General features: G+C 43.5%; 1 protein-coding gene across 1 annotated transcript in view; it reads right to left on the bottom strand.

The window, feature by feature from the left end:
• The window catches only part of LOC126540110 (uncharacterized), a 613,572-nt gene that overhangs the window by 47,338 nt on the left and 553,749 nt on the right, over window positions 1-12,485 (bottom strand). Inside the window, exons 35-40 of the mRNA XM_050186902.3 lie at window positions 11,002-11,175; window positions 9,201-9,703; window positions 7,981-8,141; window positions 6,690-6,858; window positions 3,764-3,848; window positions 2,196-2,575 (exon numbers count right to left, since the gene is read on the bottom strand). Of these exons, the coding sequence (XP_050042859.2) occupies window positions 2,196-2,575; window positions 3,764-3,848; window positions 6,690-6,858; window positions 7,981-8,141; window positions 9,201-9,703; window positions 11,002-11,175 (1,472 nt within the window). The remainder of the gene's footprint in view (window positions 1-2,195; window positions 2,576-3,763; window positions 3,849-6,689; window positions 6,859-7,980; window positions 8,142-9,200; window positions 9,704-11,001; window positions 11,176-12,485) is intronic.

Here is a 12,485-nt window from a genome sequence, read left to right as displayed (position 1 = left end):
TGACAGCAAACAGCGAAATACACTAATTTAGCATCAGAAGTACACGCATGTAGTAAGATAAACCTCGATATAAGGAACTTCAATATAGCGAAATTCTTGATATAACGAAGTTTCAACTTTTCATAACATCTTGTCCATAGAACACCATGTAATTAGAACCTCAATATAGCCGAATCATATATAAAACCTCAACCTCAACGAAGTGTGTTTGCATGCGATTTCAATATAATCAAATTTTCCTTCAGCAGCAAAGGAATGCTGAGACAATAAATGGAAACTTCCGCAGACACAGATGGTCAAATGGTCGAATTACAAGTGGCTGGTTGCAACCGCACCTATCAAATCGCCCACTGCACGATAAGAGCGACCTCCAAAATGAATCCACGTCATGTTCCATATAAAATCTAAGTGCGATAGGATCCCATTGTGCCCCATGCACTTGGTGCTTTAGGTGCGAGTGAAAGTGTGCGAGGGTGAGAAAGAAAGATGGTGGCTTCACGCACGAAGTGCTGCCTCCCTGCGCAAGGGAATAAGGGGGAGGGAAACGACCTTACGGTAACGTGATCACGTGCACGCGAGGGCTGGGGCAGGGCAGAGAGGGGGAGGGGTAAGTTGGTGCACATCTCGGTCGTGGCGGCGCATCGCTGAAAGTGCAGCTGAGCGCATACGCAGCAGTGCAACCTGCTTTAGAGGTAGCCTGCCACACGTGTGCAAATAGTGGGCATGCCAAGACGGGGTGGTATCTTTGTAAGCTGTTTTGCGTGTGTTTATTATTGAAGGTTGCGTAATCTCAAATTTCGGAGAGCCGTTGGAGCGAGAGGCGTTGGAGGGAGAGGCAGACGAAGCATTTACTCCCCACTGCCAGCGCATTTCATGATGGCGTCGTCCCAGCGCGGGCAACATTATCAGCCGTGGGGGCAAAGTGCATGCTGTTATGATCGACCTTTCGAGTGTTCCCCAAGTTCTCCAAGAAGCCATCAACTACCACATCTGGCGGCGGGGGTGCTGTTATGCCTGGTGGTCCCTCAGAGCGGGGGGATACCCCACCAGCGATATGCAGCTGTCACGGTAGATGTTCACGCCTTATCATTCACTTCGCTTCAAGATAGCAATGTCGTCCTCCTGACCATTACGAAGTGGCTACATCGATGACAGGGTCATCGTCAAAAACTCCTGGGGAAAAGCGTCGACGACAGGTGGTTGCCTTCTATTGTGACACGTTGGTGACAGGGGCACCGTGCACGAGCAGCACGTTGAAGACCAGTGAGGGGTGATAGAGGTGGTGAACGATTCGGCCTTTGTGATTGGCCGGTGGATTCCCTCAATAAGGGAGAGAGTGAATAAAAAGGGCATAAAAAGCGAATCCGGATGGCTGTGAAAATGACAACTGCTCGGACTCGGATAGAGTCACAACCATGTGCCAATGAAGTGAATACATTCTTTTCTGCTTTTTTTTCCATCATCACGATGCTCACCTTCGTTGTCATTTCCTGATTCTTCCGCTGAAGACCCACCTCACCCGGTTGAGATTGTATCAACACGAAAGCGTGGATGGCTTTGCTTAATTCATACCACCTATGTGGAGATATTGTCGAAATGGCATGAAACCATATCATTTGTCGCCGACTCCTAAATTTATTAAAATGGATTGTTTTCTTATTCAAATTTTTTTTTTTTTTTTAATGCCTGGTAATTTGGAAAATTCTGCGGCCCTTTTCCGTGTAAGAATAATCGATCGGTGACTGTACTTATTTGCATAAGCAGTCAATTTTCAATTCAATGAAATTTCTATATAACGAAGCAAACTGCCGATTTTACATACTTCATTACATCTAGGTTTAACTGCAGTAGATCGAAGCACACTTATAGATGAGTGTACTCCACCATTTGATGTCATTGTGAACAAGCTTCCGTGGGGCAGCTGAAACGTCTTTTAAAGTGAACACACTTTACGGTGGTCAGCGCTCCATGTATTACTTGCCATAAATCTAAAATGTTTCTCGTCAATCCCAGCATGCAATGAATATATGTTTATAATGAATATCTCACATAACAAAGACATCTTGTCGTATGCAACTTTGCTATAGGAAAATTCAACTGAAACAGTAGTGGTAGTCATAGTAGTAGTGACAATAGCAGTAGTAGATGAAGAGGTAACACAGGCAGCAAAAGTGGCCACAGCAGCAGGTTGGTACCTCGTTGCTTTGAAGACTGCTACCATCGCCAGACACCGCCTCCTGATGACAACCAGCTTCCTCTCTGAAGGATATCGCATTAAGTGGTGCAGTAGGTGACCGGGATGCCAGCGCTGTACCCATGTCGTGTCCAAGCCATCAACTCCAGCATAGCAGTGTCCACTATCTTGAGTCATAGAACCAGCTGCGCGACGTGACGGGTGTTTGGATAAACGCTTGCAGTGCCGAAGGGGAAGCAGTGGGGTTGCAGCGGGGATGCGGATGCGTCGAAGAAGGCGTTGCAGGGCATCGTTGCACGCACATGGAAGCATAAGGAAGGCACTCTGTGGCTTCTGAGAGAGGTGCCAGCACATATATGTACATGTGGACACCACGCAGGCCTGCATTGGAATGTATGAAAGGAGACTAAATTAGTGACACAAGAGGAGACAAAACTAAAAACGTTCCTTCTTTTTTCATTCCTTCCTTCTGTTTTATCAACGTATGCATCCACTTCCAAGCTATTCACATCTTTCTATCATGTTGCTAGCCTTGGCATCCGCACTTGCTCAATCGAATAAAGCCTGTATGAGGGCAACGGTTCATAGACAATAAACCAGTTGATAGTTTGCATTCTCTCGTCCTGTCTGGTGTGTCGGTTTCTGTTACTTACCGTGATAAGTGCCACTCAGCGCAGTTTAAAATGAATGTATAACTAGCCCAGTTCATTGCCTTACTTAATAATCTCATACTTTAGCACGACAAAAAACTCAATGATATGCTAGAACTACCTAATCACCAAAAGTTGGCCAGCTGTGAACAACGAATCAATAGTGCTTTGAATGCATCTCATTTTGTAGACGGAATGTGGGCCCTGAAATATGTATAAGCAAAAAGAATAGAGAATGGTGAAAGCTGCATACATGGCCACGGAAAGAAGATTCCTGTGCACGAGGCTCATGCCTGCTTTCCTTTAGTGGCTTCAATGAAGGTATCCAAGCCCAAATACCATTTACGTGAAATTAGGACATCTGTTATTCATTTATCATTACAGAATTTAGGACAAAATGTAATAAATAAATAATGCTTTGGAAACAAAGTGACACTACTTTTAACAGACTGCATATTTCCCAACGCGGGACACAATGTCCTTTTCTTTATTTCTTATAGCTGGCCTAAATTAACTGGAGATGATCTCGGAACATGATCCAGATAGCAAAACCTTCTTTGCCACAATGGCTTTGCATGCTACTATAATGATCAGATGCATATACAATCAAACCTCATTACAACAAAATGGCATATAACAAAGTAAGTGAAGTTTCCCTTGAAACCCCATAGAGATTCATAGTGCAGTACATGCATATAATGGATATATGAAGTAATTTATACAATTAAATAACTCTGGCTCCCCATCAACTTCATTAGAGCGAGGTTTCACTAGGTTTCAACAGCAGAGCCATATTAACATAAAAAGCCTTGTATATAGCCCATATCCATCATAGAAATAGGTTGTTGACAACAAAACAAGACATGACTCGGGAAACCAGGCAGAAATAATGGCAATGTAATAGAGTGGAGGTACTTGCTTGTATTGGATAAGCTATGAAGATTGACCACAATACAGCCACTGCTGTTATTTCGAAACACAAAGCATTTGCACCAGCCAGGAACCTGAAGGTGAAAGAATTGGGAAAAATCAGTTCTGTGGAAGCCCACAAGGTGAGGAAAGCTCATGAAAGGGAGAATTGTCATCCACCTGATCTGTAGCACGAAACTACAAAGGAAACCCATGCACATTTCTCATGAAGAACACTTTGCTCTCTTTCTAAGGAAACATCCTGATTTCGATTAGGATGAATTTTTTTTCAGCTGCGAAGCTTTCACACCAAAGAAACAAAATGGGTTTCTTTTGTAGCTTCTTGCCACAAGTCAGGTAGATTAAAATTACATTCTGGGGCTTCATGCGCCAAAACCGTGCTCTGATTATCAGGCATGCTGTAGTAGGTGACTCCAGATTAATTTCGACCACCCAGAGTTCTTTAGTGTGCACCCACTGCATGGCACCATGTGCGTTTTTGCATTTTGCCCCTATCGAAATGCCGCTGCCACGGCAAGGATTTGATCCCACGACCTCGTGCTTAGCAGTTTAATGCCAAATCCACTAAGCGACCATAGCGTGTCAGTTGGGTGCTTACTATTTTACCTTCTGAGAGAGAATTTTGTACACACAATTAGAAACTAGCCTTAACAGGGAACAATGTAAATATGGTGCCTTCATTTATAGTTATGGAGTATCGGCATGACATTTTCTACTATTCATCTTTTTTCTGATTTAATGTAGGTCTTGGACTACAGAACATTTGAAAAAAAACTTGCAGAAACCGTTTATGATTAATTTCAATGTAACTGAACAGCTGAATGCTTGTAATTGTTGTTCACTTTACTAAATAAATGTTGCACTTGACGGGGCATATTTGTAGCAGTGAGGATATTTAGGAAACATTTGCTGATTCATTGGGTAATTTCGTAGAGAACATAGCGGTTAGCCAGCACATCAGTGGCTTTTGTATAGGCGGACAACGCGTACGTCCCAAAGAGCCTTAATAGTTGGCATGTGGCGACAAACACAACTCGGGTACAAGAGAGCATGCACCCTTTATATCGGCACCTTTGTATTGGCAGTAACATTTTAACCTTCAACCACAAACCACGAAATTGGGCAAAAGAGCCCATGAGAGCTATTTGCTGTATTATACAGGAAAGCCTCAGAGTGCCTTCAATAAGTTGTTATAATAGCTTTTGTACAAACCACTTTCAGTTTATTTTTGCAGGAGGTGTATTTGTCGTGACGTTGTGATGCAGAAAATGGTCATATTATCAGGAGACCAACGAAAGTTCGTCTGGTCAGGCTTTTTTCACTTTGACGTGGTCAGTGACCACAACTTCTACTTTAGAAAATGGTCACGTGGGAGCAGGATATCGCAATGTCCGAAACTCACTCCAGCTTCCTTAATCGAATACAGTAGAATCTCGTTAATTTGAACACCAAGGGGACCAGAAATTTATTCGAATAAGACAGATCAGACTAAGGAGAGACCCCTTAAATATAGTGGTTGATAAATTACGTGGTACAACATGCAAAACCAAAATCATCACTGGGCTTGCATTGAAAAAGTTTTATCTTTCCTGTATCAGCTCACGAAAAAATGTGCCAGGAGAAGCCTAGGTAGCATAAAAAGTAAGTGTGATAAGAGTGCCCCTCGTGCACCGTTTTCTGTGAGTGCGAGGGAAAACGTGTGAGGGTGAGCCTAGAAGGATGGTGGCATGATGTGCACCATTGTTACAGATGACAGGAGATCACGTGCATGCTAGGAGGGAAGGGAGGGGGGGAGGGGAGGCATAGGTGAGTACATGGTAATGTGATCAAGCGCGGGCTGGCTGCTCCTTTCTGCTCCTTTTAATCCGAATTGGGAAAGAGGGCGTGCACCACTCTGCTTGCTCCAGTTTCGTCTCGGCTCTTCGCACCTTTTTTCCCGTCATTTTTACAACACATGACATAATGGTAGATAGTGATGCATTGAACCTTTGCCTTTAGCTCAGGTTTGTCCAAATAGCAGTCCATGGGAGTGAGAAATTTCGTTTGAAATAACCATTGAGCAATTTTTGGAGTTCTCCACTCAAATACATAGGACTTTGCCTAGACCAACAGTGCATTTTGCATTATCCGTCAATGTAAATTCAAATTAAGAGATCTTGAACCATTGGGCTTTCCCTGTACCATGCTTCTACTCACTGTGTGGTAGCATAACAGACCAACAAGTGAGCTGGGGCAAGTGCCAAAACATCAAGATGTCCTGCTCCCACATGACCACCTTTCACTTGCTGATGTCACAACACTCTGACAAATGAAACTGAAACTGCTTCATCAAAAAGCTTTCATAGTAATTTATTTAAAGCTCTCTGAGGCATGGCAATTTTTTTTATGGCTTTGAGGTCCACAATGTTATTTAAGAAAAAAAAATCATATGTAAAAAATGTTATCTAAGTACTCATTTGAGTAACAAATGTCTTGTTTTGTTATTTTTATAATATTTACTGTGCGAGAAAGTATGTTAGCACCCAGAGAACATCAAATATTGACCAAACGTACCAACCGTGGTCCCAACAACATGTACAGATCAAGTACAGTTTGAACCACAATATAACACAGATATAATAGAGTGACATAAAACACAGACATAAATGAATGAGCTAATACTATAAGGAAAGTAAATAGAAATTTTCGCTATTATTTATAAGCTCTTGCTTAGACACAAACATGAAAATTACGTACAAATAAAAGCCAATAAACAACAATCAGGATTTAGGGTTACAGATGGGTGCTTGAACATAAAAAAAAAATTGCATTGATCTTGACAGTTTGTTACTGCACCATACAAAGCATTGAGAAATTAATTTCAGTGATGAGTAATTCAGCTGTTGCAGTGTGGTGACTGACGAAGGAAGACTCACATTTCAGTGCAACAGACAAGGGTGCAGAGAGAGCCCAAAGTGAGCCCTGCCACCAAGAGCCAGCCAAGCAAGCCGACCAGCCAGGTAAGCCGGTCGGCTGCTGAGTCTGCCAGTGAAGGCACTTTGTATGCCACTCCAGAGTCATCACTGTCTTCATTATCATCAGTATCTGCCAGAACAAGACAAAACACAGATAGTGACACAGCCATCTGTCCACCTGTTAGTCTGACTATACATCAATAATGTGTTGTAGTGGGCCGGTTGGTTTGGTGACATGGTGAAATACTGCACGGCAAAGAAATACCGCAGACAAGAATGCGAAGAACTAGGACACTAGGCACACGAGAAGCGCAGCTGCCTGTCAACTGTTTAAGTGAGTATGATTTGTTGTTGCCCTAGCTTGCACAGCTTCACCTTCATAGAAATGGCACTGAACAAAACGACACGTAGTAGTAGAAGATGGGACAGGTTGGCACCTGTCCCATCTACTGCCATGTGTCATCTTGTTTGGTGTCATTTCTACGAAGATGAGCTATCATTTAATGACAGCAACGGTAAAATCATAAATCCCACGTGCACTTCTGTGAGGACAAGATTCTGGTATGCCAGAGTATTTTTCACAACCTTGCTCTGAAGCCGTTACATATTGACACTTTGTACAACACACTGAAATGCCCGCTGAAATGAGTCAAGACTAAATTGAAGGACACTTAAGGCAAATATTCATTCAAGTCAGGGTAACAGAGTTGCGCTTCAAGGTGTACAAAGAGTCACTTTTACTGGGAACATAGCTTTAGTTGGTGAGGAAGTTATGTAAGCAAGAGTTAGGGTCAGCGCCACTATTGTGAGGAGGTTGTACCAGCTCACTTAATGTATTATGTCCGGTTTGCTTGCAGTCAACCATATACTACTAATAATAAAGTAAATTGTGCTATATTTAAACAACTCAGCTTGCCCAGTTTGATTAGATTTTCTTGCAGAAGAACCAACTAATGCTATCTCTTCACAAAGCTATGTAGCAGGTGCCTTTTGCAGGACTGGCACCCTCTAGCACAATGACAGGCTAAAATAAACAAAACAATTTGATAGTATGCACCTGTCTTTTCACATGTGACTACAACATTCGAAATGAAGGAACAATAATATGCACATCTCACAAGACAACATGAGTGTGATAATGCAAATCGCATTTAATCTCGCAAAATGTATGTGGTAATATAAAAATGAGTAGTCACTGCACTCACACGAATTAATTTCGTTAAGTGTGAATGGAACTGCATAAAAAAATTACCAAAATCAAGGCACGTTAACTCAGAGTCTCTAAGAGAAGGTGAAGGGCTCCTCTCCTGGGACTCCAAGTAGCCATCTCCAAAAGGATTATCATTTCTCCGGTACTGGCGTTGAAGCTTAACCAAGTTGGCCAAAGCTGCTTCCAGTGGCGATGCAGTGTTGCTGAAAAAAAAAAGAAAGCACACAATTTCATAAGTCACGCATCTCAGACTTAGTATCTTCTGTTAGAAACAAGTGGTTCAGAAATACTGATGTCCTTCCTAGCTTGTGCTGACACAGCTGTTCTGCAAGCGCTGGAGTGTTTAGTGCAAGAATGGAATAATCGGGACAATGAATCTTTTAGCAGATGCTTTAACGCATTTTTAAAGGGACACTGAATAAGACTATTATTGGAAAATGGTTAAAGCTGGTAAAGAGCAGAGTAAAGTTCCCTTTCTGAGGGAGGGAAATCTAATGATGCTACTCAAGATATGTTTTCTTCCATGTTGAAACGAGAGTAATCAATACTTTCTTTATTATTGACAGCGGATGATAACCATTTGTCAGCTGCCTTTTCTTAGCGGCAGTACCAATACTGATCTACGTTTATGTAATTTGCTCAATTACAAAGTCTCAGTTCTCTGTATAAGTGGTATATCAAACACCTCAAAACCCTTATCTACCACTCTGACCTGACTTAACATTTGCCTTCAGTGCCACTATGAACAAAAGGATCCGCTTCAAATTTTAAAAACTTTTTCATATTTTCATAACAAAGAGCAACTACAGCCACTAAGTCTCCCCAGTAAGGTCTTAGCTGTTAAAGTTGCACTGCTCAGGTAAAACACACAGAAATACTGGCGAGAAAAACACAGTCACACCAAGACCTTGTACAGACAAAGGGTTCACAGGAAGATTGAGACAAAACAATCCACAGTGACTCGAACAAGGAAAGCCTCAGGCTGACATTCTGACCAGGGAAGTCTTCCCCAGGGCCTAACGAAGGCAAGTCCTCTTGTATGAATGTTGATTCGCTCATGCCAGAAGCTTTCCTTGTTCAACCACTGTCCATTACTGATCTTGTATGCTTCGTGCCTTTGTGTCACTGTTTTAATCTCAGTTACCCGAGCAGCACGACTTTGACAGATTGAAACACGCCATTGCCATGCGAACTAATCCCCATTGAAGCACTTTTATTGAGGCACTTCCAGTGAAGCCTCAAGCAAGCGTGCAAAGGCTAACCTAAGGGCAGCTTCCTCCTCCGCCTCCCCGCTTTCCAAGTTCTGTCGACCTGCTGCTGCTTGTTCATCGGGAGATGCTTCACTGCTACGGGCAGGTGTGCTTTCTTCTTGATGCAACTGCACTTTTCTCAGTTGAGCAGAACTGTTGGTGCTGCTCGGAGTGTAGCTAACATCTTCTTCGTTGAACTGCGACAAGTGAAACGACTGGCCACCAGCACTGCCTCCAGTGCCTTCAGTTCGCGCTCTGTATATGCCATACAGTGTGTCCAGGCTGTAGCTGGATGACGAGTATGAGGGGGTGCTTTGTCCACGGGTTGCCCGGCCACATGTCGCATCGAACATGCAGAAAAGCAGCATCCTGAACCTGGTCCAGAGATTTTGCAGCAAAGCCATGCAGTCATAGTGTCTGAAGATTGCCGTAGGGACTTGGTGAACTAGGTGGACTATGAGACAGACAAGGCCTGCTTCACCAACGTATTGTGCTGATAGACCAGTTGCTGCAGGCTGAAAAAAAAAAAAAGAAAGAATGATCGTTGTGCATACTGTTGAAGCAAGCAGCTGCACGGTGCGACATTTCAGATATGTAAACCATTTAGGCTGTCAGTTCAAATATCTCTGTATGAGTGTTTCCTAGTGGTGTAGTAAAGCATTGCCTTGACCAACTGACCAGCTGATTGACTGACTGTCTAAATCAGCCACACTCACAATGTACTTGGTTTCAGATTTCGAGAAACATGAAAGGAGGCCATGCGCTGGGCAAAGAGGGATGAAAATTAACACAACAAAATGTAACGTTGAGAGGTAGCGAGACAGCAGTTTAGATTAAGGGCCAAATGAACACCATGAGTGAACTGCCCTCCAACTGAGATTAAGAGAAAGAAATGGGGTTGCACACGTCATGTGATGTGTCAATCAAATAGATAACTGGGGATCTTTTAGAGCTAGCAACAAGGCTGCTGCCAAGGGAAGGTGAATGTAGCTGTGCGTACCAGGTAATCGTGCACTGCCGTGCTATACAAGGGCAAACAAAGGCTAACTGTAACGAAATTCCAATTTGGTTCAATTTGTTATAAATGAGTGTTACATACAACACTGAATCAATATCGGCAAAGATGCAGAGCTGGTAATGATTTTTTTTAGCAGCTTTTAAACAGCATTTAAGCAGATGATGCGTGTGCCAAGTGGGGTCACTATGACTAAGTCCCAGCACGCTGTGCCCCAGATTTTTCAGAGTTCTGTGGGAAGCCGCAAGCACCAGGTGCTCGTGCCGGTTTGCATGGCCACGCCTGGAGAACCACGGAAACCAATCAAAGTCTTAGCATGTCACGTGGAGAGACGGCCCTTCACTGCACACCATGGCAGCCGCGGTACCTGCGCCACCCAACAGCATGGCCTCCGAGGTTGCACAGGTAATGCTGAGGAGCCGCATGTTAGGTCATGCATCACTTCCAGCGAGCGGTAATGGCAGCGTCTTTCTTTTTCAGTTTCAGTATCAGAAATGACAATTTTCGCAAACTTTTCGTAATGCTCCTGCTCGTATCTCAAGCATCAAATTTTGCATAGAAGCAACTCTATATCCACATCATCTTAAGCTAGGTTTTTTATGCAGTTCGCAATTTCGTTACAGTTGGCCTTTAAGGCTCATGCACATTTGTACCAGATAATACAAAACTAATACAGAAATATGTTAGGTTTGTAAAATTCCTATGGTATCAGACTATTATATGAAACCTACACGGCTAATGCAGATCTGTATTTGAAATTGATCAAGGGCAAAGGTGGTCAGTCCACATTAGCCTTACCTCAACATCTGCGAAGAAGATGCGAAGTGCGCTCAGTGCACCTGAGAAAAGCACTGTCGAAAGGCACAGTAAAAGCCGCTGGCCACGCGAGAAACAAGAGCAACTTTTCATTGTCACAGTAGAGTGCCATAAGTGATGCTCGCTAAGCGCACGTATCAATGAGCGCTGCATAGTCTGCAAAAGGAAAACAGGGCATACAAATATTCAAGCACAGTAAAAGGCAAGCTATCTGTCACAAAGAGCAACATCCACAAAGTGCTTCAGTGTAGAGTACTGTTGTGGCGATATAAAGCGTGGGCCACCATTAAGAGTGCGAGCACCCGTTCATGTGAATGCCCGTCTGGTGTAACTGACCCCCAGCGCCACCTCCACTGCCTCCTTTATGCCTACCTGATGCCAGGCCCAAGCGAGGCCTGGGCTCACCCGCTTGTTTCAGTTCAGTGATGTAATAAATGCACTCTATTAAAGAAGTTATGTCACTTTTACTTTCCATGCCACTCTAACACTGCCAGTCGTCATGCCCAGGCCTTCTCACAACAGATAACACCCAAGCAGCATTCCAGCATGAATTATATACATTTGATATCATAGCTCATTAATGATTAAGCTTTCTTTGACAGATGAGTGATGAATCCATATAATATTGCTCCTTCTTGTGCACGAAAACTGATTAAATTTCCCAGCTGCTTACAAAAGAGTCTGAATCTGATACTCAGGTTGCAGTTTATGCTGACAATATCTAATACAGTTAGACCTCAATATAACGCAGTTGGTAAAATCTGCTATTTGCTTTGTTACATCAAAACTGTGCTATGTTGAAAATCAACGTTTTATGCAAATCAGTACAGTCGCCAATTCATTATCCTTACACGGAAGGGGCACAAAATTTCTCGAAGTATCGGAAAATCAGAAAAAGCAAACTTGAATGAGAAAAAATTTCATTGTTTTGAACTTGACAGCCGGTGATGAAATATATTGTTTGATGCCCTGTCGATCTTCGCATCGGCCGGCGGTGTGAAGCTAAGCCAGCCACGCTTTCGCGTCTACTCCACCCCTGCGGCTGATAGTACCGCCCACAGTGGGATGATGCTACCATGAAAAGCGCTGGCAGACGGGAGCGAATGCTTTTTCTGCCTCTCGCGTGAACAAATCTCCGAAACGAGAGATTACGCAACCTCCAGTACTAAACGCGTGGGAAGACACCACACATTATGCCACGCCATCATGCCTACTGTTTGCACATGCGGCAGATTACCTCTAAAGCAGGGTGCGCGGGCTGCGTATATACGTCAGCCGTGCTGACATTCATTCAGTCACGGCATCGCTAGAAAAAAAAAAAAAACCATGCCCCCCCCCCCTTCTACTTGATACGTTGCCACAAGCGGGCTCCCCTCCCTCCTTTCCCCTTGCTCGCGCAGGAAGACAGTGCTCATCAAGCCCCCATCCTTCTCGGCTCACCCTCACACGCTTTCACTCGCACCCTA

This window comes from Dermacentor andersoni, chromosome 2 (assembly GCF_023375885.2).
Source record: "Dermacentor andersoni chromosome 2, qqDerAnde1_hic_scaffold, whole genome shotgun sequence".
Classification (NCBI taxonomy): Eukaryota; Metazoa; Arthropoda; class Arachnida; order Ixodida; family Ixodidae; genus Dermacentor; species Dermacentor andersoni.
The sequence above is the reverse complement of the archived record's forward strand: the minus strand, read 5'-3'. Positions and strand labels throughout refer to the sequence as shown.